The 21,616-nt window shown below is 40.3% G+C and overlaps 1 protein-coding gene across 1 annotated transcript in view; it reads right to left on the bottom strand.

Annotated features, from left to right (window-relative positions):
* LOC103181023 (probable E3 ubiquitin-protein ligase HERC1) overlaps window positions 1-21,616 on the bottom strand; it is a 123,293-nt gene that overhangs the window by 79,253 nt on the left and 22,424 nt on the right. Inside the window, exons 9-25 of the mRNA XM_007897212.2 lie at window positions 19,442-19,586; window positions 15,855-16,026; window positions 15,248-15,382; window positions 14,336-14,501; window positions 14,063-14,188; window positions 12,813-13,022; window positions 12,567-12,719; window positions 11,686-11,818; window positions 10,611-10,802; window positions 9,389-9,601; window positions 8,800-8,973; window positions 8,287-8,398; window positions 6,485-6,611; window positions 5,295-5,448; window positions 4,125-4,419; window positions 2,357-2,450; window positions 841-888 (exon numbers count right to left, since the gene is read on the bottom strand). Of these exons, the coding sequence (XP_007895403.2) occupies window positions 841-888; window positions 2,357-2,450; window positions 4,125-4,419; window positions 5,295-5,448; window positions 6,485-6,611; window positions 8,287-8,398; window positions 8,800-8,973; window positions 9,389-9,601; window positions 10,611-10,802; window positions 11,686-11,818; window positions 12,567-12,719; window positions 12,813-13,022; window positions 14,063-14,188; window positions 14,336-14,501; window positions 15,248-15,382; window positions 15,855-16,026; window positions 19,442-19,586 (2,649 nt within the window). The remainder of the gene's footprint in view (window positions 1-840; window positions 889-2,356; window positions 2,451-4,124; window positions 4,420-5,294; window positions 5,449-6,484; window positions 6,612-8,286; window positions 8,399-8,799; window positions 8,974-9,388; window positions 9,602-10,610; window positions 10,803-11,685; window positions 11,819-12,566; window positions 12,720-12,812; window positions 13,023-14,062; window positions 14,189-14,335; window positions 14,502-15,247; window positions 15,383-15,854; window positions 16,027-19,441; window positions 19,587-21,616) is intronic.

Below are 21,616 nucleotides of genomic sequence, written 5' to 3'. Positions count from 1 at the left end.
TCTAAAACAGCAGGAGGTGAATGAATGTCAAATGAATTGAAGGAATGTCTATTGAACTGAGCCATATTGCTCTATTCTATTATTCCTCCATGAGGTTTGTGATGTTAAGGCCTCCATGTTTCTTAATCCAATAATCCAGAATTCTTATAAAAAGTGAATTCTTCGCACTGAGTTTCTGTTAACTCTACAAGCCAAAGGCTCTAACAATTAGGGTTAAACATGCAGTGTGAAACTTTCCAGCTGTTCAATCAATACGATTTTCACTGTTTAAACTCTAGCAGTGCCTCAACACAGAATCTAGGATCCCACAAGGAAATAAGCTCTTATCAACCAGTGTCCAATATTTTCTGGAATTAGTACTTTAATTACTTTGGGGAATTTGAAATCATGGGGTCGGGGTTGACATTCCTATGTAGTGATTATAGTGAGTTGCTGTCCTTCAGATAAGATGTCAAACGAAGGTCCTATCTGCCTGTCCAGGCTGATGTTAAAGATCCCACATCACTACACAATAAGTGAAGACAGTTTCTTCCAGTGCCCAGGCCACCAATCCCTCAGTTGAAATTGGTCATTCGCTTCATGGATTTTTGTGGGACAATGCTGCAGGTAAATTGGCTGATGCATCTGTCCACAAATACAGTCGCTAACCTTTATAATAAAACTTAATGAAGCACTTTGAGATGCTTCAATCACGTGATAAGATGTTATATCAAGTGCAAAGATTATTCTATTTGGAATGAATGTAGATAACTGTAGCTTTAATATAAATCTTATATAATATAAAACGACACCTGCACTTAATACAATGATTACAAGGAAATACAAGGAAACAATACCTAGTGTTTGTTCAGATGATCTTGATTGTATTTTGAACTGACCTTCAGAAAGCTGGAACAAAGCAGAACAAATCAATTTATATTTGTATAAATAATTTACTTGTTAGAATAAGTGGTTACATAAATCTGTAATTATGTTTCTTTGTTTACTCATCAATTTTTCTCCTCACCATTGAACGAATGGATGAACTGAGCCTATTTTCACAGGTTAAAAATCTTTCAAATGATAAGTGGTTTTGATAAGGAGTAATTAGAGAGAAAATTCATTCTCACTGGTCAGTGAGTCAGGGATTCAATTGAAGATAACTACCAAAGGGGGAGATTTGGCGGAATTGGGGTTATTAGGATATTGAATGCTCTGCCAGGAATGTGGCAGGATCCATATAAGCTTTCAAGAAGGAAAAATATAGATATCCAGAAAGCAGTATATGCAGGAATGCATAACTGAGTACACAATGAAATTGGAACCAACCACTTTCTGGTCTATAATAGCCTTGTGCTGCACAAATAGCACCGTCATCTACAAGATTGTTGGGGAAGGTCTAATAAAGACTCAAACTTACTAAGACCATAGCCGTGGGAAGAAGAAGGAGAGAAAGGGGGACAGGTGGGCCAGTTTTCTATTCTGCTTTGCGAAAGGTGCTGAGTCTTGATGGGCACATTTCCACAGGCCACAGCAAACAACTGGTACCGCAGCAAGCTGTCAGTCTCCAAACGAAAGCAGGCTATTCAACCAGTTAAGTACACAGCTAAGCCTCCAAAGCCCCCAGTCACTGAGTTCAGTTAGAATTTCCTAAATCCTGTTGAAAACTCAACATCTGCACATCCAATTTTCCAGCAGAGATTACTGGATAGCAATCAGGTGTGCAAACCCTGGCTGATTTTTCAACTCGCTCGCCTGGGGAGGAAGCAAGGCTAAATTTCACACCCTTATAACTTACAAGCCCGAGATCAGCTAACACAGCACTGAGAATCAAACCTACAACTCTCTGGTGTCTATGGGGTATTTTTCCACAGGTCAGTGCTTTTACCCTCAGCACTATAGTAAGCCAAGATTGATGCTTTGAAATTACGCTTTCTGAAACTTCAAGGACTACATCAGCATGGGAGCCACATTCAATAATGCATGCACATAATTACAATGCCAAGCACCAGTGGGACATAATGCTGAGGAATCCACAAAGGATGCTTTGACAATTCGGCCAGGAAACATTTAAAACTTTCAATATTTTTACAAGCCAAGATTAAAGAATGAAACAGGTCATTTTCAAAGTAATAGGGATAGAAAGGGTGCTTAACAGGTAAAAGTTTCCCAAACATATTTACAGCATCCTCTTTCTTCTACAAAGGTAATTTTACGGATGTGAAACACCTCAACGTCACTGCCAAAATACTTGACCTTACTTAAGAGTTTACCACTAGAACATTCCATTTTCTGAGGAGAGTCCATGGTTATGGTCTTAATAAATGTTGCTAGTAATGCTTTCCAGTTTAAGCTGTTAGGAGACTGTAATACATACTTCCTTGTGCACTTGTTTCCTTGCACTGGATTCACCGAGGTTGAGTCTGGATCGATTACTGAAAGTCTGCTCATCTTGTGCAGAAGCTACTTTTCTATGCAAAACAAAGAAATAATAAACATTAGGTTATTATTATTGCAAATGCTTGTAGAAAATAAAATCACAATGGAATTTGATCATTTTCTGTTGCTCAGTGGATCATTTGTATTCCACATCCTCCTCTCTTATTCATCTTCTATACTAATAAAATCACAATGACTATCTGTGTGTCATTGTATCCAACAAACGCCATAACCAATTGACGTAAAGGCATGATTTATACTTCATCGGAAAGGTCTTGCCTCTGGCAGTGTCATGGGCATATTTTTTGGGAGGAGGATCTCCTATCAATGATGAGCTATATCAAAAAATGCTTTAATTAAGCCCCAAAATATGAGTTATGCATCAGATTCTGCAACTACATAGTGACAGAGGAAAGCACACACCGTTCAGAAAGATCCAACTATATTCTGCAACAAATGTATGGCCTCTTTTTTCTGGTTGTCATGGGAGCTAGAGTCCTCCCATGTGCGACAGGCAGAGAGAGAGCGAGGGCGACAGGCAGAGAGAGAGAGCGAGGCGACAGACAGAGAGGGCGACGGGCAGAGAGGCAGAGAGAGAGAAGGGTGGGGGCAGGCAGGCAGAGAGAGGATGGGGGGGGTAGACAGGCAAGCAGAGAGGGATGGGAAGTCAGACAGGCAGAGAGAGAGAGCGAATTACAGGCAGAGAGTGCGAGAGCGAGGGAGACAGGCAGAGAGAGCAAGAGGCAGAGAGCGCGAGAGGCAGCGGGAGTGAGACAGGCAGAACAAGAGAGGGACAGGCGTGCGAGAGAGACAGAGAGAAAGGCAGAGCGAGAGAGGAACAGGTAGAGAGAGAAGCAGAGAGCATAAGAGACAGACAGACAGACAGACAGACAGACAGACAGACAGACAGACAGACAGACAGACAGACAGACAGACAGACAGACAGACAGACAGACAGACAGACAGACAGACAGACAGAGCAAGACAGAGAGGCAGGTGGAGAGAGTGAGTGGCAGAGAGAGCAAGAGAGGGGGTGATAGGCAGACAGAGAGAGAGAGAGAGAGAGTGGGAAGGGGTGACAGGCAGGCAGGCAGAGAGAGAGAGGGAGATAGAGACAGTGAGAGACAGGCAGAGAGAGAGAGAGGGAGAGGGAGGGAGAGAGAGAGAGACAGGCAGTGAGAGAGACAGAGAGAGAGAGAAAGACAGGCAGAGAGAGGGCAGTGAGAGAAACACTCAGTGTAAATGAAATGTCAATCTGTGTCAATCTGCATTACATATCGAATCCTTTGGTTGCGAGCGAACCTGCAATGGGTACAGTTAGTATCTCATAAAACAGATGACACACAATCCAACCATTCTACTTCTACCCTTCATTTCAGGTCCACTGATGTTCTGACCACCTGCCTGCCAGATATCAAGTTCTGGATGGACCTCAGCTGAACCTGAGTAAGGTGGAAGCATCTTTCTCTGCCCCCACCAATGTCTTCTTGCTTCCGGCTTTAACATGGCACTACGCAAGGATTCTACAATTTTTCCTATTTTTTTCCACCCTCTAAGGGAGTCAAATTAAAGACAGCAGTTCAGGAATCATATGAGCAGAGATTAGTTACGACTTTGAGCTGAATAGTGAATGAACATGCATTCTTTTTGAATGAAAACTTGTTTTGGAGTATGGGAGCAGGCCTCAAGTTTAAATAATGGCGAACCTTGGTGGAATAGGATCAGTCAAGGTGGGCTCTTCTTCCAGCCACCCCTTCTTCTGCCACATGGCTCTGACTCCAAGGATCAAGAAGGCACAACGTGATATCACATAGTGACATGTGGAGAAAAAGGAGTACTGGTCTGTCGAATCTTTTCGTTTTTCCTTCTGAGCGGTTTCAGCCTCTGGGACGTCCACACTGCCTGCACTGCTCGGCCTGGTACTTGTGCCCGAATATTCATAAACAGTTTCATTTTCATGGTGACAGGCTGCTTTTCGAGCTAGGAAACACTCCAAAACCTCTGTGAGATAGGGGGAAAAAAAACACACCACTAAGTACATATCTCAATATTGCCTTATTTACTTAGATAAAAGGGAACCCGCTATAGTGTCATTCAGGTCCCCTCTGTGTTGTTCTCATACACTAGAGTGCTCTCTCACTTATAACATGGGTCTACTGTGAACCCGTACTAACTGGGCTCCGGTGCCGGCTAGTGAAACTTCCCATATTAGAAAATGGATGACTCTTAGGTCTAAAGTCACTGCTAAAGCCACTTCCTGCGTACATGGAGGAAATCCTATTTCCTGTGTGCCAAAAGGCACTTCTCAAAGAAATAATGGCCATGAAGTGGTGTTGGGAGTGATCTGACAACCTGAAAATAAGCTACCTTTCACATTTCATGGCTTCTGAGATAGTGGACCCATCTGACCACACTATATTGAAGTTTTCCTGCATTTCACAGAGGAATTGTGTTAAACAGTAAGAACCAATAATGTCCATTCTAATATAACAGGAACTATAGAATGTAGCAAACAATAAAGTCCAAAAATTGAATTTGATGTAGAAAGTACGAGCTACAGAGAATCATATTAATTATATACAAATATTATATAATTTAGTTCAGAATTACAATTAAGAAATATTGCCATTAAGAATGCCTCAAGTAAAAATGTACTCCTTCAAATATTTTGATACTTACTTAACCATAATATTTGATGGACATTATATCTTTTATTCAAAGCAATTCCTATTGCAGTTGCTATGAACATAAAAAGTGCCAAACGCAAACAATGAGTTTTGAGTTTTGAAATACTCAGGATTATTTCTGAAAACTATTGATGTGTATCAAAATGTTACAATTCTGCAAAACAAAGCATTGAAAATCAGTTTACACACTGCTTATCTTTGGAAAATCCTCTGTATCTAGGAGCACAATTTCCCTTTCCACATTGAACTGCGGTTCTTCCGGTTGTCTAATGTTCTCAGCTTGCTCAGCAGAAGTGCTTCCTTGCGGTTCTTCCTCAGCATTATCATCGGAGATGTCCGAAAACTGAAAAAGAACTTGGGTTAAATGTGGTGACAACTATTCATTAAGGTGATATACATTTGTTTACGTTATCCTAACTGATTTCTCTATACGTTATCCTACTTTATACTGTCAGGTTAAAGGTTGCTTTCTAACTAAATAAAATAAGGGCTGCCTTGATCCTTAAGAACTCTTTATAAGGAACCCAAGTCACAGGCCCTATAATAAATGCTCTGGTTCATTTGATGAACTTCAGAACTTTTGATCAAAGTAGGGGAATATTAATACGAGGATTTTGTGAAGAAACCCTTCAACTTTATTTCATGTGTCTTAATTTACTTTACAAAATAACCATGATGAAAGTCATCAAAAGACTTTTAATGTACTTGAATTTCAATAACCATGACATAGTCGCTCTATCCACATCTCCTTCCCCAGAGGAGGAGCTTTAGGGTAACACAAATCAGGCATTCCATTTGAAATCAATTTGTCTAAATCAATTTGTTTTAATCATGCTTTAATGGCTTTATTTTCTTCTGAATAGTACACTTTTAGTAAATTTGTTTCCGTTTCCCAGAGATCAGCGATTTATACAACCCAACTTGCCTGGGTAATGGAATAAAAATGCTAAAAGCTCTGGGCGGTCAGAAAGGGCTTGTTAAGGTAATGTGAAGAGATTGAGGTTTTAGAATTAGAAAATGAGGAAATACATTGAAAGGTATCTAGATTTAGCTGAAACACCTGAAAACAGTCATGAAGTGAAAGATCACTTTTTTTTATATGTGGAATTTTGGCCAGGATTCTGGGAAAAATCCCTTTTTTTAATTTTTAAAAATTTGAATAATAAATAATGCCATGGGAATCTTTAACATCTACCTAATGAGGTAGAAACCACCCCAAAAATGCAGCCCTCTCGCAGTATTGCATTAGAGTGTCAGCCCAGACTACACAAGTTTCAAATCCCAAATTGGGGCTTGAACCCACAACGTTCTGACTCAGAGGTGAGAATGTTATCACTGAGCCAGGCTGATATTAAACACTATAAGGGTCATGGTTTTACCTGTCTGGACCAATTTGGAGGCTGGACATTTGCTGTGTTATAGACAACGTTCTTCTGAGCCAGTATAGTGCTTCTTGCCTTGTAGACACATTGATAAACTTCCACAAGTCTCTCGCTGGGCTGAGACCTGAGAAAGAATGTGGCACATACTATACTTGTTTTCCAGTGTGCAGTTCCATATTTTACATACATCAAAAATTCTGAGTGAATAATAAGTTTGTATCCCAAACATCCTCTGTTTCACTGACTGCTTTTTACTCATAGCCAAGCAAGAGAACTATCAGAATAAAATGTTTACTTCTATGAATTGTCCTTAAACAAATTGCATTCTATCTATTGTCTTTTTTTCCCCCACCAGAAGCAGTCAGTTATATAGGGTTATGGTTCTACAGCGACAATGGCCTACCAATACATTGTTCAAATGATCGTTCTTCCCTTGTGAACGTGGACAGTGAATAGCAGTCATACCTGAAGATGTATATTGCTTCAGTTCCATGCATCTTTATGATTTTTACTAAAAAAAATTAATCCCACCATTCACCCTATGATAAACATGTTGATAAATACTACACTTTGCCGAGTTGACTGAGAAACACAGTTTTGGTTACCGTTGACAAAAATGAACTGACCCAAGCCCAAGAGGGAACGCAAAAGATAGCAACAAGATTGATCCTCACTGTTAAGAGGAACAAGCTCTGAGCCACCATTCCACAAACTAGAGTTCTTCAGTCTTGAGAATACAACACAGAGAGGACCTTATAGAAGTGATTAACATTTTAAATGGGTTTGAAAAAGTTTGCCCAGAATAATAATAAATAATAATCCTTGCATTTGATATAGCGCTTTTCACATCTTCTCGACGTTTCGAAGAGCTTCACAGAATAGACTGTGAAGTGAATTGACTGTATGTCTGTGGGTGAAACGCGGCAGCCAATTGCGCACAGCAGTGTCCCACAAACAGTCGTAGATTGAAAATGACCAATTTATTATTGTTTTGTAGGGATTATTATTAGGCTCTGTGTGGAGTAAGGAAACTTGCCCAAGGTTTCGCCCTCTGCCTGGAATTGAACCCAGGTCTCTCACTTGCAAAGCGAGTGCTCTAACCATGAGCTACAGGACTCCACAAATGAATGAATACTATAAGGCAGTAGAACAAGAGGACATAGGTTTATTGTTGCAAAAGGCAATTTTAGGTCAGATACTTTTGTTAGAGATAATTAACAACTGGAACAAGTTGCCAGAAAGGTGGTTGAGGCCAGGACAACGGACTCATTTAAAATGCAGCTTGAGATACTGCGATGAGAGGATAATAGGATGGGTATTCTGGAGGGATGAGGAAGGGCCTTCTTCATCTAAACTAATCTTATAAATTCAGGGAGGAAAATCAATCATTCCAATACATCTTATTGAAATAAGTCAAATAGGAATATTGTACATCATAGTATTTTGTGGAGACATGACCAACAATTGAAAACACTAGGTGTACATATTCATCTTGCAAATGTTAATTTGTTAAGAGATTGTACAATTTACACCGTAATAACATGTCAGATCGGTATAATTAACAGTCTGCATATACCAGAGCTGGACCAAGCCATCAAAAACCATCATCCTTAATTTATTTACAGGTATTAAACGTATAGAAATGACAATTTAATCTATTGAACAATTACCGCAATTTTTACTCCATAGCAATTCTCAATGCCTTTTGCCCTAACATTTTTATACTTCTTCAACCAATGCCGGTATTGGCTATTTGGACGATTTCAAAACCAGCCCAACTTCATGTGCAGAGCGCTCACCTGTCGTCTTTGCAAGCCTCTCGCAATAAGCCAGTGTGCTTGAGTAAAACTGCAAGAACAAATCGGGATACTGTGTCCAACAAAGGCTCTCCAACCACGCCGTTTTCCCATTCTGAAACAAATGGGTTAACAATGTTTTCTAAGTAAATAGAAATTCTCAAATGGGGACATTTAATAATTTAAGATGTGATTAGGAACTACGTCAAATGCAAGGATAATAGTAATAATAAATTCAAAAAAACTTAACATTTATAGCACAGAAACGGGTCATTCGATGCAACTACTGGCCGTCCTTATACTTCACGCAAATAATTAATCCACAAATGCTGGATGTCTAGGTTTTAAAACAATCAAGACATAACAGTTTGGATTTTTTTTTTAATATGAGCTTATCTCAAACCAACCACAACCAAGAAGCTAGATTTGCTGCAAATACTGTCCCATCAAAATGCTGACTACTAATATTACAAACAAAATGCAACACATAAGAACTGCATGATAGATGTAAGTTACCGCTACTGGTGGCATAGGCTTGCATCCTACTCCAGATTTTATATGCGGGCTCCATAGAAGAACCCAGCGCAACATCCAAAAGTGCTGCAATGTCCTCAGCAACTCGGAACTCAAAGGACTTGCGTTCTGCAGAGCCAGTCAATGCCTTCCCAATCAGACAGTGCATGTACGCATCTGCAGTAAGAAAGGAAAATCGGTTATATAAAGGGACCTTTAACATCTTCTCCCAAGAAGTAGTCACCCTGTCGTGTGCCCGTTAGGAATGCATCAAATTTAATCACATTGCCAGCGAAGGCTTTTGTACCACACTCCCTTTCCTTTAAACATCACAATGAAATGTATACAATTAAGGATCTAATAATAACATCCCTAAAGAATAGGAGTTTTAGATACTTTCATTGATTCCTATTTTATGAATTAGAAGAGGTCAAACATGGCTATTTCTCGGTTTTAAAAAAAACTGATAATTAAAAAAATATTCAGAGGTATAATGAATAAACAGAATATTAAGTACAGAAGCTAGGGCACTCGATTATCACATGGAAGCTCAATTGAGGATTTTGTGATAACAATAAAAATATTAGCCTACCAAGTTGCTCAGAGTCCATTTCAAGTCCGTTGCTGAAGAGCTGGTTTTGGAGCCAATACACTGAGTTGTGTTCTTCTGGTGAAGATGGAGGACCTTGCAGCATTTCCCCGAGACACTGGCCAACAGTGAATGAAATGGTTCGCTCCATATCAATAAGCCAAATCCAAGACCTCACATCTGCAGGAATGGATGCTTCGGAATTGTTTGCTGAGTCTGCAGAATATAAGTTGTGCACAAAACCTTCCTGAATGAAAATGTACAGCGTATGCATTTTGCTGGATTGTTGAAGAATGACAGGGTGACAGCTTATATGTTAATAATTACCTCCTATCTTCCAGCAGTGTCACATCAGTCCATCCATCATTATAAAATGTTTATCAACGGATTCAATAAGTAATTACCATACCTACTAAAACTACCTAGGATTTTTTTGTAAAGATTTTATAATGATGTAGTCAGATTTTAATGGTTATGAAATGATCTCCCAACCCTGGAATTATCTCCCATCAATAATTCCAGGGTTGGGAGATCATTTCATAATCATTAAAATGGCAAATATACAGGCACATATTGTTTGCCACAAACACTGATGGGATGGTTTAAAGGTATATTTTCAAAGATGTTTGTAATATTTCAAACAACTATTTAAAAAAAAATTCCTAAACACAATTTGCTGGAATTGAATTTTATCACTTAGACTTGAGTCAGTAGACTGAAGGTAGTGAGTAATAGGTTGTATTATACCAAGGTTGTAAAGTGGTTTGATGAGTCTGAGGGATAGGCAAGGAAAGTTAAGAACTGCAGGTGAGAATACATTGACAGGAGCCAAGGAGGTGACCTCAGTTTCGTCCATTTTCTGCTGTAGAAAGTCGGCGGTGTATCCAGACAATGCAGACAAAGAATTACAGTACGAAAACAGGCCATTCGGTCCAACCAGTCTGCGCCGGGTTTTATACTCCACACCAGTCTCCACCCATTCAGTTACTCCCTCCTACAACCCATTCTCATGTGAAGGTCTAGCATGCTCTTGAACGCAGACAAGACTATCATATCACTATATGCTTTTGTTTCTCTTTGCCAGCCTCTGCCCACCCAGTGTCAAAACTGTGATTTTTAACAGTGATATGGCTTGTCTTTTTTATTGTACCATTTTTTCTGAATGCAATATTATCTGAATAAAACATCTATATGATACACTCTAATGAAATGATTTCATACTGACCATGCAGCGCCCATTCGAGTTCTTGCTCTTCCAGTAACATAGCAGCTGGCAAAAGTCGGTTAAGACGATCAAGAGGTTGAAGCAGGTCCAAGAGATTGCCTAGCAAAGGTCGTACCATGTTGACCGGCAACAACAGAAGGGAATAGATGACCTGACACAAAATGCTTCCAGCAGCAGAGTTGAAAAGAATACCTACAATCAAAAATGTGATTAAGTGAACGACAAAATTTCAAAACAAAGTATTAATTAATCGTGCATTAAACCTGACCTTTATATTCACATTAGCTGATTTATTGCACAATATTTAGTCAGTTTTATTCAATGCTCCAATCTGCCGCTATGAAAACTGACCCTGCATCTATTCTGCCATTTGAAAGAACAAATATGTTTATGGAGTTCAAATACACTCTTTCCACCTGGTGTATTATTAATAGAACAATTCTTCTATGTAAAACAAGAACATTACATTTTCATAAAGAAAAATTCACTTCTTTGTATTTTTTACATTCCTGATACAGTTTGTTCCCGATATGTTTAAAGCATTTTACTTCCAATTACTACTGAATGTGCTCATTTTCTAGTCAACTACTTATTTCAGACATAATAATAATAATAATCCTTGCATTTGATATAGCGCTTTTCACGTCGGGAGGACGTCCCAAAGCGCTTCACAGAACACACTGTAAAGTGAATTGACTGTATATTTGTGGGCGAACGCGGCAGCCAATTGCGCACAGCATTGTCCCACAAACAGTCGTAGATTGAAAATGACCAATTTATTATTGTTTTTGGTTTTGGAGGGATTATTATTAGGCGTGTGGAGTAAGGAAACTTGCCCAAGGTTTCGCCCTGACTGGAATTGAACTCAGGTCTCTCGCTCGCAAAACGAGTGCTCTAACCACTGAGCTACAGGACATACGGATATGTTGGGAGGATGTATAGAACAAGGAGCTTTGCATTCTTGACAGAATAAGTTGTGAATGCAACATATCAAATGTTGAAATTACAATGGAAAACACTGATGTGCTATGAGAAAATTCTTAAATTATGAAGGTGATAAAGGTTTGATTCTCACCATGCAGTTTTTCGGTGACACTTTTATCCAGGAAGCTTTCTTTCAGAAGCACTGCAGATCTCCTGTATGTATCTGCTGCGTACAGCAGCAACAGGTGTAAATGCTTATGCAGCAAAGCTATACTTAACTGATCCTAGGGAACAAAACAGCTAACATTAATTGAATGACTGATTTATGTAAAATGCAAAATAAATATTTACTTATGAGTGAAGTAGTAATTAGTAAAATTATTAATTCTGGTGTACTGAGGTTTACATAAAGGTTTGTACTCCTGGAAGCAGAAATATTGAAACAAAAAAAGTTGCTGAACTAGATAATTTCAGCATTTCATTGTCCACAGAATTTATACACAATCAATGGCAACTGACATATACCTTGATAAATATACAATCATATTAAATCAACTTTTTTTAAGCTTTATCATACTGATAATTCACACCCCAGTTGAACACTGCTTTTAATTTCAAGAGATATAGGAGAAGATCCTTGAACCCATTTGATCTCAACCTCCCACTATACTTTTACCCATTAAACCATCAAGCCTTTTTTTAAAACAAAACGAGTCTACTGGCTTGGCCTCAACCACCCCATCTGTTACTTCATTTCAGCTGTTAGTTACCCTCCATATGTGACTTAAAATTGCTCTTTACATCCCTGTATCTGTGTCCTCTGGTCTTGCTGCCTGGCAAATCTGAAAATAATATTCTAGCTTTATTTTCTCTTCCATTCAGCATCTTCTTAGGGATGGAGATGATCTTACACATTCATGACATTGACATCCAAGAAAGGTCTATCATTATACAGTTATTACCTCATAGCCATGATTATTCCATAAAAATAGCAGAACTGTTAAATATCGCTGTTTCCCCACAATGAATTACCTCAGTAGCAGAGTTTGTGTAACAGTGAGCCAACAAATGTTTATGCATTGCAGACAACAGCTGACGGACATGCGAAGGTGGCCCAGTTTCGGTCTGGGTTGTATTATTTTGTTGTTTATCACTGTTCTTTTCCAATTCACCAAAGGCCCGTTCCTTTTGAGACATGACGAGCAGCATAAATTCAGGTTATGAAAGTTTGAAGAAATATCTGATTGCACGAGAGAAAAGGTTTTAAAAAACACTTACGGTGTAGAAACCTATGTTCTTCAGGAGAGTCTTCAAAAGGATTTCTGCTAAGTGAAAGTGGTCAATATTTCCTGAATTGAGTGAGCACTGATCTGAACAGTAGCCCTGTGAAAGGCCTTCTGTTAAGTCGCCAGGTGAGCTGTAACCAAGAAGGGATGCGATATGGGACTGGTCTTGTAGGCTCGTCAGTATGATATCCAACTGCATTCTCTATTTAAAACAAAGTGTAATATGTAATTGACCAACATTTTTTGAGGGAAGAAAAGTCTCAAACACACAGTAGCCTTTGGCTCAACTACAGCAGTCAGAACTAACCTGTGCGAAAAACATTACCAACATGTTGTAAGGCTTTGTTGCCTCAATGCTAGAACATTTTTAATTAAAATATTGTGAATGTAAAATACTCTGTGGTGCTTTCCACCCACCTAAATTACAAAATATTTACTTCAAATAATTTTGATATAATATAATAATCCTTGCATTTGATATAGCGCCTTTCACGTCGGGAGGACGTCCCAAAGCGCTTCACAGAACACACTGTAAAGTGAATTGACTGTATATTTGTGGGCGAACGTGGCAGCCAATTGTGCACAGCAATGTCCCACAAACAGTCGTAGATTGAAAATGACCAATTTATTATTGGTTTTGGTTTTGGAGGAATTATTATTAGGCGTGTGGAGTAAGGAAACTTGCCCAAGGTTTCGCCCTCTGCCTGGAATTGAACTCAGGTCTCTCACTTGCAAAGTGAGTGCTCTAACCACTGAGCTACAGGACTCCACCCACTGAGCTACAGGACTCCAGAACTTATAGAAAAGACAAGTTTGAAAACTGTGAAGTCCTTCCTCAATTGAGCTTGGACTGTGAAGAAAGCAAAGAATGAAGAAAATGTGGAGGGAAAGCCTATCTGCTATTTTTGCACGCTCCTGTTGTCAGCATCAACACGCGATTGGGGGAGAAATTCTGTTGAGAAATCGTGGGGAAAATGAAGTATGTGGAATAGAACAATATTCATGAAGGGTTATTATAAAGGTCCAAAGCCTTATCCACAACAGAAAACCTGAACAGTGCTGAACAAAATATAGAATTGTTGCTACTGCAAGTTACAGTGATGTTCAAGAACTAAACAGAACCTACATAATATTCCAGCAACAACAACTTGCATTTATATAGCACCCCTCACACCTGGATGCTCTGGAACACTACTGCTTTCACACTTGGTGGGCAGATGAGATGCGGAATGCCATGCTTACCTGTCCTTTTGATAAGCTCTCCCATCTCTCTGGACCTTGAGGTAGTAGACAGTGTAGCAATTCAGTACGTTCCCTGAGAGGAGGCAACAGTAAGGATGCACCAACTGAAAGTGTTTCGTTGACTGCCTGCAGGACACAAATAAATATTAATAATACTTTCATTTGATACAGCAACTTTCACGTTAGGAGGATGTCACAAAGACTTTTTTTTGCAGGCCCTAACCCGAATTGCATTTCTCAAACATTGGAATAAAAATAATTTACAAAAGTTACCTTTTCGATAGAATCTGGGACATCGGAATCAATTAATCGAAAGAGCAGGTTTCTCAATGGTTTTCCCTGTTGCCCAAGAACAGCAGCTCCAGTACCTCCAGCTTGAGCCAGTGACAGATGAGTGGAGAGCAGCTTTAAACAAAGGAACACAAAGTGATGGTGTTCTCTGCAAAGATCAAAAAGCAAATCTATTAGTCAAGTAGGACATACTGAGATACTGTTGGCAGCGTTTCAAAGCTTTCTTCAGCATTTGTACTAAGTGGACATTAAGCTTTCATGACTGTAGTTTCAGAGATTATTTACTTCCCCTACAGTGTAACACAATCAACATCTCTGCAGTGCAACATCACAAAAATATCAAGTAAATCCCTCGGTATTTTGACAGTGAAAATAGAGCGCAATTGTTTGCTGCAACTGATGGTGGATTGCGAAATACAGCATTCACATAAGTTGTATCAGTCAGGACAATAACATTTAATATGATTTACGTGAAGCCTGAGTTGTAGACAAACTGTACAAGTCATATAAAATCTAATTCAATCAATAAACTGCTTCATATGATTTATACAGTTTGGCTGCAACTCTTATTGAATCACGAGAAATGCAGTCTTGACCCATTATTGCATGAGTAATTCAATGCAGTCCATAAGTGCAGTAATGGGTCAAGACTACATTTCCTGTGATTCAATGTGTATTGACCAATTGGTGCATGCATTTTATGGAATTTCATGAAAATGAAGTTCTTCTGTGCATGTATGCAGTTCTCCTGATCAAGACTACATTTCTCACGATTCAGTAAGTGTGCATGCATTGATGGTCAGGGTGTAATTTCCCACTATTCAAAGCAATGTGAAGTAATGGAGGGTACAGATAATCAAATCACAGGTTCGTCTTAGATTTATCTAACATTACCTTTGAGAGGAGAAAGGCAGTGGTGGAACCTCACTGTTAATACCATCACAGTACTGTTCCAAAAATGTTCGAAGGTAAGTAAAGGTACTTTCTTCCAGATCAACACAGAAAGGCCTGTGCCAGGCTACCAATTGCCTAAAGCAAAAAAGAAACAATAATGCGGGTGGGTTACAAACAAAACACACACTTTCCTACAGTAAATCCTCTGAAGCCATTGTGAAAGGTGCTGTATCAAATGCAAGGATTATATTTATAAAAAAAGAGGTGACAATGAATGTTCAGTGATTACTAATAGCTTCTTTCTTTGTTAGTCGATTGGTGGATCGCTTTTCCGGGGGTAATAATGCCTCAAAAAAAAATTTGGACACTCACTCCACGACTGTTTGTGGGACACTGCTGTGTGCAATTGGCTGCCGCTTTTCTCCCACAAAATATACAGTCAATCCACTTTACAGTATATTCTGTGAAGCGCTTTGACACATCTCAAAGACTTGATAAGGGGCTATATTAAATGCAAGGATTATTATTATAAGCTTATTTAGAAAAATGCAAGCAATATTCAGAATCCACACAAATTATGATTGGACAGCCTATGAAGTTATATTACCTGTCTGTAGGTGCAGCTGTCCAGGCCAGGCTGTGGGATGTTCCAGCTGTTATTTGCTGAATAGGAATTCCTTCCAAACCAATCACTTTCTTCGGTTTAGAGATTGGTGTTGATGTGTGTCCTTGCCCACACTGGCCCATTGCATTATTACCCCAAGCAAAAACATCATTATCTGTTAAAATGACAAACAAATGCACAGTAATTAACTTCTAATCATCATGCAAATTATCTGATATTGCATTTGTTAAACAATCTGATGTGCTTTATCATCAATAATCTACATCTTTAATTTAGCAAATTCAATCCATCTCTCACTCTGAAACACTTATGCAAATCAAATACAAATGGGATCAAAAGTGCCTCCCTCAAACCACGCCCAAACCCAAATCCTCATAACAAATGCATTATCTTAATTACAGAATATAATATTTAATTAGATTGAGCACCAAGCTAATCTAATTTCAATACGTTCCAGTTCATATCCTCTGTTCTTCCGTCTCTGATCTCTCTTCACGCCACATAGCTTTCAGTCACTCTCCCCTTGTCCTCCAGAAATCTCTTCTAAGATAATTTTGCATTACTATCTTTCTCTCCATCTTCAAAAGGCTCTGAAAACAATGTTATGTCAAGCATGCCTCTGGTCAACATTCTTAAATGAAGTGATAAGGGACTATACCAAATGCAAGGATTATTATTATTCATTTTTCACACAGCGACCACCATATTTGTCAAGAGTATTGATACCTAGCTACTTGAATCAAAGAATCATAGAATTATACAGCACAGAAGGAGGCCATTGGGCCCATCGTGTCTGTGCCAGTTCTTTGATAAAAGCTATCCAATTCAATCCTACGAATCCACTCTCTCCCCATAGCCCTGCAAACTTGGCCTCCCCAAATAATTATCTACTTCTCTCTTAAAAGTTGTTATCGAATCAGCTTCCAACCGCCCTTTCAGGCAATGCATTCCAGATCCGAACAACTCGGAAACATTTCTCACCTCCCCTCTGTTTCTTTTAACAACTATTTTAAATCGGTGTCTTCGGGTTACCGACCCACCCGCCAGTGGAAATAATTTCTCCTTGTTCACCCTATCGAATCCCCTCATAATTTTGAAAACCTCTGTTAAGTCTCCTCTCAACCTTCTCTGCTCCAAGGAGAATAATCCTCGCTTCTCCAGCCTCTCCTGATAACTGAAGTCCCTCATTCCTGGTACCATCCTGGTAAATCTCCTTTGCACCCTATCCAATGCCTTGACATTCTTCCTAAAATGTGATGCCCAGAACTGAACACAGTACTTCTAGCTATGGCTTAACCAATGTTTTATAAAGGTTCATCATAACTTCCTGACTTTTGTATTCTATGCTCCTATTTATAAAACCTAGTATCCCGTATGCTTTTTTAACAGCTTTATCTACCTGTCCTGCCACCTTGAAAGATTTACTTATATGAAACCCCAGGTCTCTTGTTCTTTCACCCCATTTAAGATTGTACCACCTAGCTTCTATTTCCTCATTCTTCCTTCCAAAATACATCACTTTGCATTTCTCCACATTAAACTTCATCTGCCACATGTCTGTCCATTTCCATTTGCAGTGCTACTATCCTCCTCACTGTTTACTACTTTTCCTAGCTTAGTATCACCTGCAAACTTGGAAATTGTACTCCCTATACCCAAGTCCAGGTCATTTACAGATCAAGAACAGAGATGCTATATTAACACAAATTGTTGCTCTCGTTAATTGGTGCAACATTCTTTGATTAGTGCAACGTCTGGTTATTTTCATTGGGCTTTGATAGTAAGTAGATGCAGGGCTGAAAGATATCATTCAAATAATCCAGTTGTGCTCTGTGCTTGACTATGCAAACTCACTGCTTGTCGGCCTCCCCAACTCCTCCCTCTACAGGCTGCAGATCACCCAGAACTCTGCAGCCCGTGACCTCTCCCACAATAGGCTCTGCGACCCTATCGCCCCCATCCTTGCCCAAATCCACTGGCTTCCCATCACAGAGGATACAGTTCAAGATCCTGGTCCTCACCTTCAAAGCCCTCCACAGTCTTACTCCCCACTACCTCTCCGACCTCCTAACCCCCTACACCCTGTTCGCTCCCTCTGCTCAGCGGGCTTCAGCCTTCTCCACATCTCCAGCCTTGATCGCTCCACTATTGGTGGGTGGGCCTTCCGCCACTCTGCATCCACATTCTGGAACTCCATCCCGCAGTCCCTCCGTCTCACCCCCTCCCTCACCACCTTCAAGACCCACCTCAAGACCCTCCTCTTCGACTGTGCTTTCGATCTCCCTGAATCCCCCCTGCCCTCCCCCCACCCCGACCCTCAGCTCGGGTCCATAACTCTATCTGACCAGTGCCTTGGGACTCCTCCTGACATGAAAGGCACTATACAAATGTAATTTTGTTGTTGTTGCTGCAGGAGTGCAAAGACCCTAGGGATACAATTTAGTCACAATGTGCAGATATATCATGTCTACAGTGATCTCATATACAGGTGCATAAATTCACGCCCAACTGGATTTTTGATACAACAATTTTTTAGTTTGCACTGTGGACAATTTGCATTGTGCAGGAGGTGCAATGATCCACTGTTTACTTCTTCCTAATAGGACTGGTCGCAATCAGTGTTATTTTCTCTCTAATAATAATACTTGCATTTGAAATAGTGCCCCATCACGTCTTCGAGGCATCTCAAAGCTCTTCACAGAATATACTTTAAAGTGAATTGACTGTATATTTTGTAGGCGAAACACAGCAGCCAATTGCGCACAGCAGTGTACCACAAACAGTCGTGGATTGAGTCGTGGAATTATTACACAGGGAAAAGTGCTTTGCCAATCGACTAACAACCGGGTTCCTACTTACTGCTAAGTAAACAGAGGTGTGTAGAGTAAGGAAAAATGCCCAACATTTTGCCTTGCCAGGGATTGAACCCAGGTCTCTTGCTTGCTTGCGAGGAGAGTGCTCTAACCACTGAGCTACAGGACTTCACTGTACACTTAGACCATTATTTTCTACTAGATTGAATAGTTTGATCCTAGCATGATCAGACATCTACCAGATACGAATTCTAAATTATTTCTGAAAGTGACTGCTACCTGCATATGGAATCTGGTTTTTAGAAAGAAATTTATCCGAAAGGTCACAACTCATCTCAGACTGCGATCACTGCTCATACATTGCTCACTGTCTACTTCATGTAACCATCCCATATAAGATAGTGATTAGGGAATCTAAAAGAGAATTCAGGAGGAAATACTTCACACAGAGAGTAGTGAGAAAGTGGAACTTGCTGCCAAACTGACGGTTGAAGTATGGATGCAATTAAGAAGAAAGTATATATACATACACATGAGGAAGAAAAGGGGGATATGGGAGGGAGTAAGGAGCGGGTGGAGACTCGTGCAGTATAAACACCACATGGACTAGTTGGTCTGCATGGTCCTTTTCGGTGCTATACAGTAATCTATATAAATCCCAAGGCCCATGAATAAACAGGTTCAACTGGATGTTTAACGGTAAATGTATGAGTGAATGCAATTTCAGGTACATACAATTAGGTTGTAGCATCTCACCGTGTGTTAGAGCTAAACAATGGCTGTCTCCACAGGAAATGTCAATGATTTTGGTTGAATTTAGCTCGTCGACTAGTCGAGGTCTAAGAGCAGTAGTCTCTGAAGAACCACTTCCCAGGCAAGAGCCACAGCCCCAAGCAAACACCTGAAATCGAAGAGAAGACAACCAATATAGATCATGACAGAAATACAATTTCCCTGCCTTTTCTCTATTCTCCTTAATATCCTGCTTGCTTGTCAATCCGTCTGTCTCTCTTTCAAACATCCAAATTGATTCAGTCTTTGCAGTCTCCAAGGCAATGTATTCTGTAAGGCTCTGCGTGAAGAAATGTTTTTTGATCTCACTTCCAACTGGTTTAGTTGTTATGTTATTAATTATGTCCCACTTGTTTTGAATCCCTGTACAGAAGGGAAGAGTCAATAGAACCATAGAAATTTAGGGTAAAGAAGGCAGCCATTCGGCCCATTGTCTCTGTGCCCACTCCATCAACGGAAATGCTTTCACTTATCTGCCCCTCTCCCCATACCTTAAAATGAGTCAGCTACAAGGGTGTGTGTCTATTTCCCACTTGAAATTTTCACCGCTTCTGCACCTCAGGCTCTGGCAGCATCAACCTCCATGGTTGCACACTAAGACTCACCAAGCCAGTCAGGATCCTAGGTGTCTTGTTCGACCCTCAACTGTCTTTTCTTCCCCACATCCAAGCCATGACCCGCTCTGCCTTCCCTCACCTCCATAACATTGCCCGACTCCGCCACTACCTCACCCCTCAGGCCACTGAAACTCTTGTTCATGCCTTCATCACCTCCAGGCTCGACTATGCTAACGCCCTGCTTGTCGGCCTTCCCAACTCCTCCCTCCACAGGCTGCAGATAATCCAGAACTCGGCAGCCCGTGTCCTCTCCCGCACCAAACTCCTTGACCCCATCTCCCCCATTCTCGCCCGACTCCATTGGCTCCCTCCCTATCCTTCAGAGAATCCAGTTCAAGATCCTGGTCCTCACCTACAAAGCCCTCCATGACCTTGCCCCACCCTACCTCTGCGACCTCCTAACCCCCTACCAACCTGCCCGCTCTTCCGCTCAGCTGGCTGCGGCATGCTCCACGTCCCCCGACCCACTTGTCCCACCATTGACGGGAGAGCCTTCAGCCACCCCAACCTCTGGAATTCCACCCCCCAATCACTCTGCCTCACCCCCTCAACAACAACAACAACTTGGATTTATATAGCGCCCTCCACGCCGGACGGCATCAGTGTGCTTTACGGTAACAGATCCCGGGACTGAGCCAGGGGGAAGGGGAGGAAGGTAACCAAAGGCGCGGTCGAAAAGAAAGGTCTTCAGCAGAGACCTGAAAATGGGAAGGGAGGGAGTGAGACGAAGGGAGTGAGGAAGGCTTATATTATAAGCTATAGGGTTATTATAAGGCTTATTAAAGCCTCCTTCAAGTCCCGCCTCCAAATTCCTCCTCTTCGACCGTGCCATCGGTCACCCCCCTTCCCTTTCCCTCCCTCACCCCAGCTCGGGTCTGAAATGCTATACATTGTCCAGTAACTTTGGACGTCCTCCCGATGTGAAAGGCGCTATACAAATATAATCTTGTTGTTGTTGTTGAAGGTCAATATAGATTTTGCCTCAACTATTACCCCCAGCAGGGCATTCCATATCCTAACTATTCTATGCGTGAAAACATTTCTCCTAACCTCTCCTTTTGCTTATTTCCGATCTTAGATTGCCACTATCTAGCATTTTTATAAGATTCTTTATAGGATTCTGTGATACAATTTGTACTTGTTTTTAAATCAACTTTTTAAATATAATAATCCTTGCATATGATATAGAGCATTATCATGTCTTTGAGACATCTCAATAGTTCAAATTTTGGATACATTAAAATACAAGATTAGCTTCTTGGAATTTGAGTTGTAGACATCCCAAAATTTAAAATACTAATTGCCTCAACGAAAACAATGTGCATTTATAGAGGGCTCATTGTAGGGGGTAGTGTCTCAAAGCATCTCTCTTAGTGGATATTTATCAAACTCCATCTGGATATTTTACAATAGCTATTTTAATGATACACACCAAATACCATAACAAGTTAAATTCAAAAGCCAGTGTTACAATCAGATAGAAAAGCAAGACCTATAACATGAGGTCATAAACTAGATAAGA

Source organism: Callorhinchus milii, unplaced genomic scaffold, assembly GCF_018977255.1.
Source record: "Callorhinchus milii isolate IMCB2004 unplaced genomic scaffold, IMCB_Cmil_1.0 Scaffold1, whole genome shotgun sequence".
Taxonomy (NCBI): Eukaryota; Metazoa; Chordata; class Chondrichthyes; order Chimaeriformes; family Callorhinchidae; genus Callorhinchus; species Callorhinchus milii.
The sequence above is the reverse complement of the archived record's forward strand: the minus strand, read 5'-3'. Positions and strand labels throughout refer to the sequence as shown.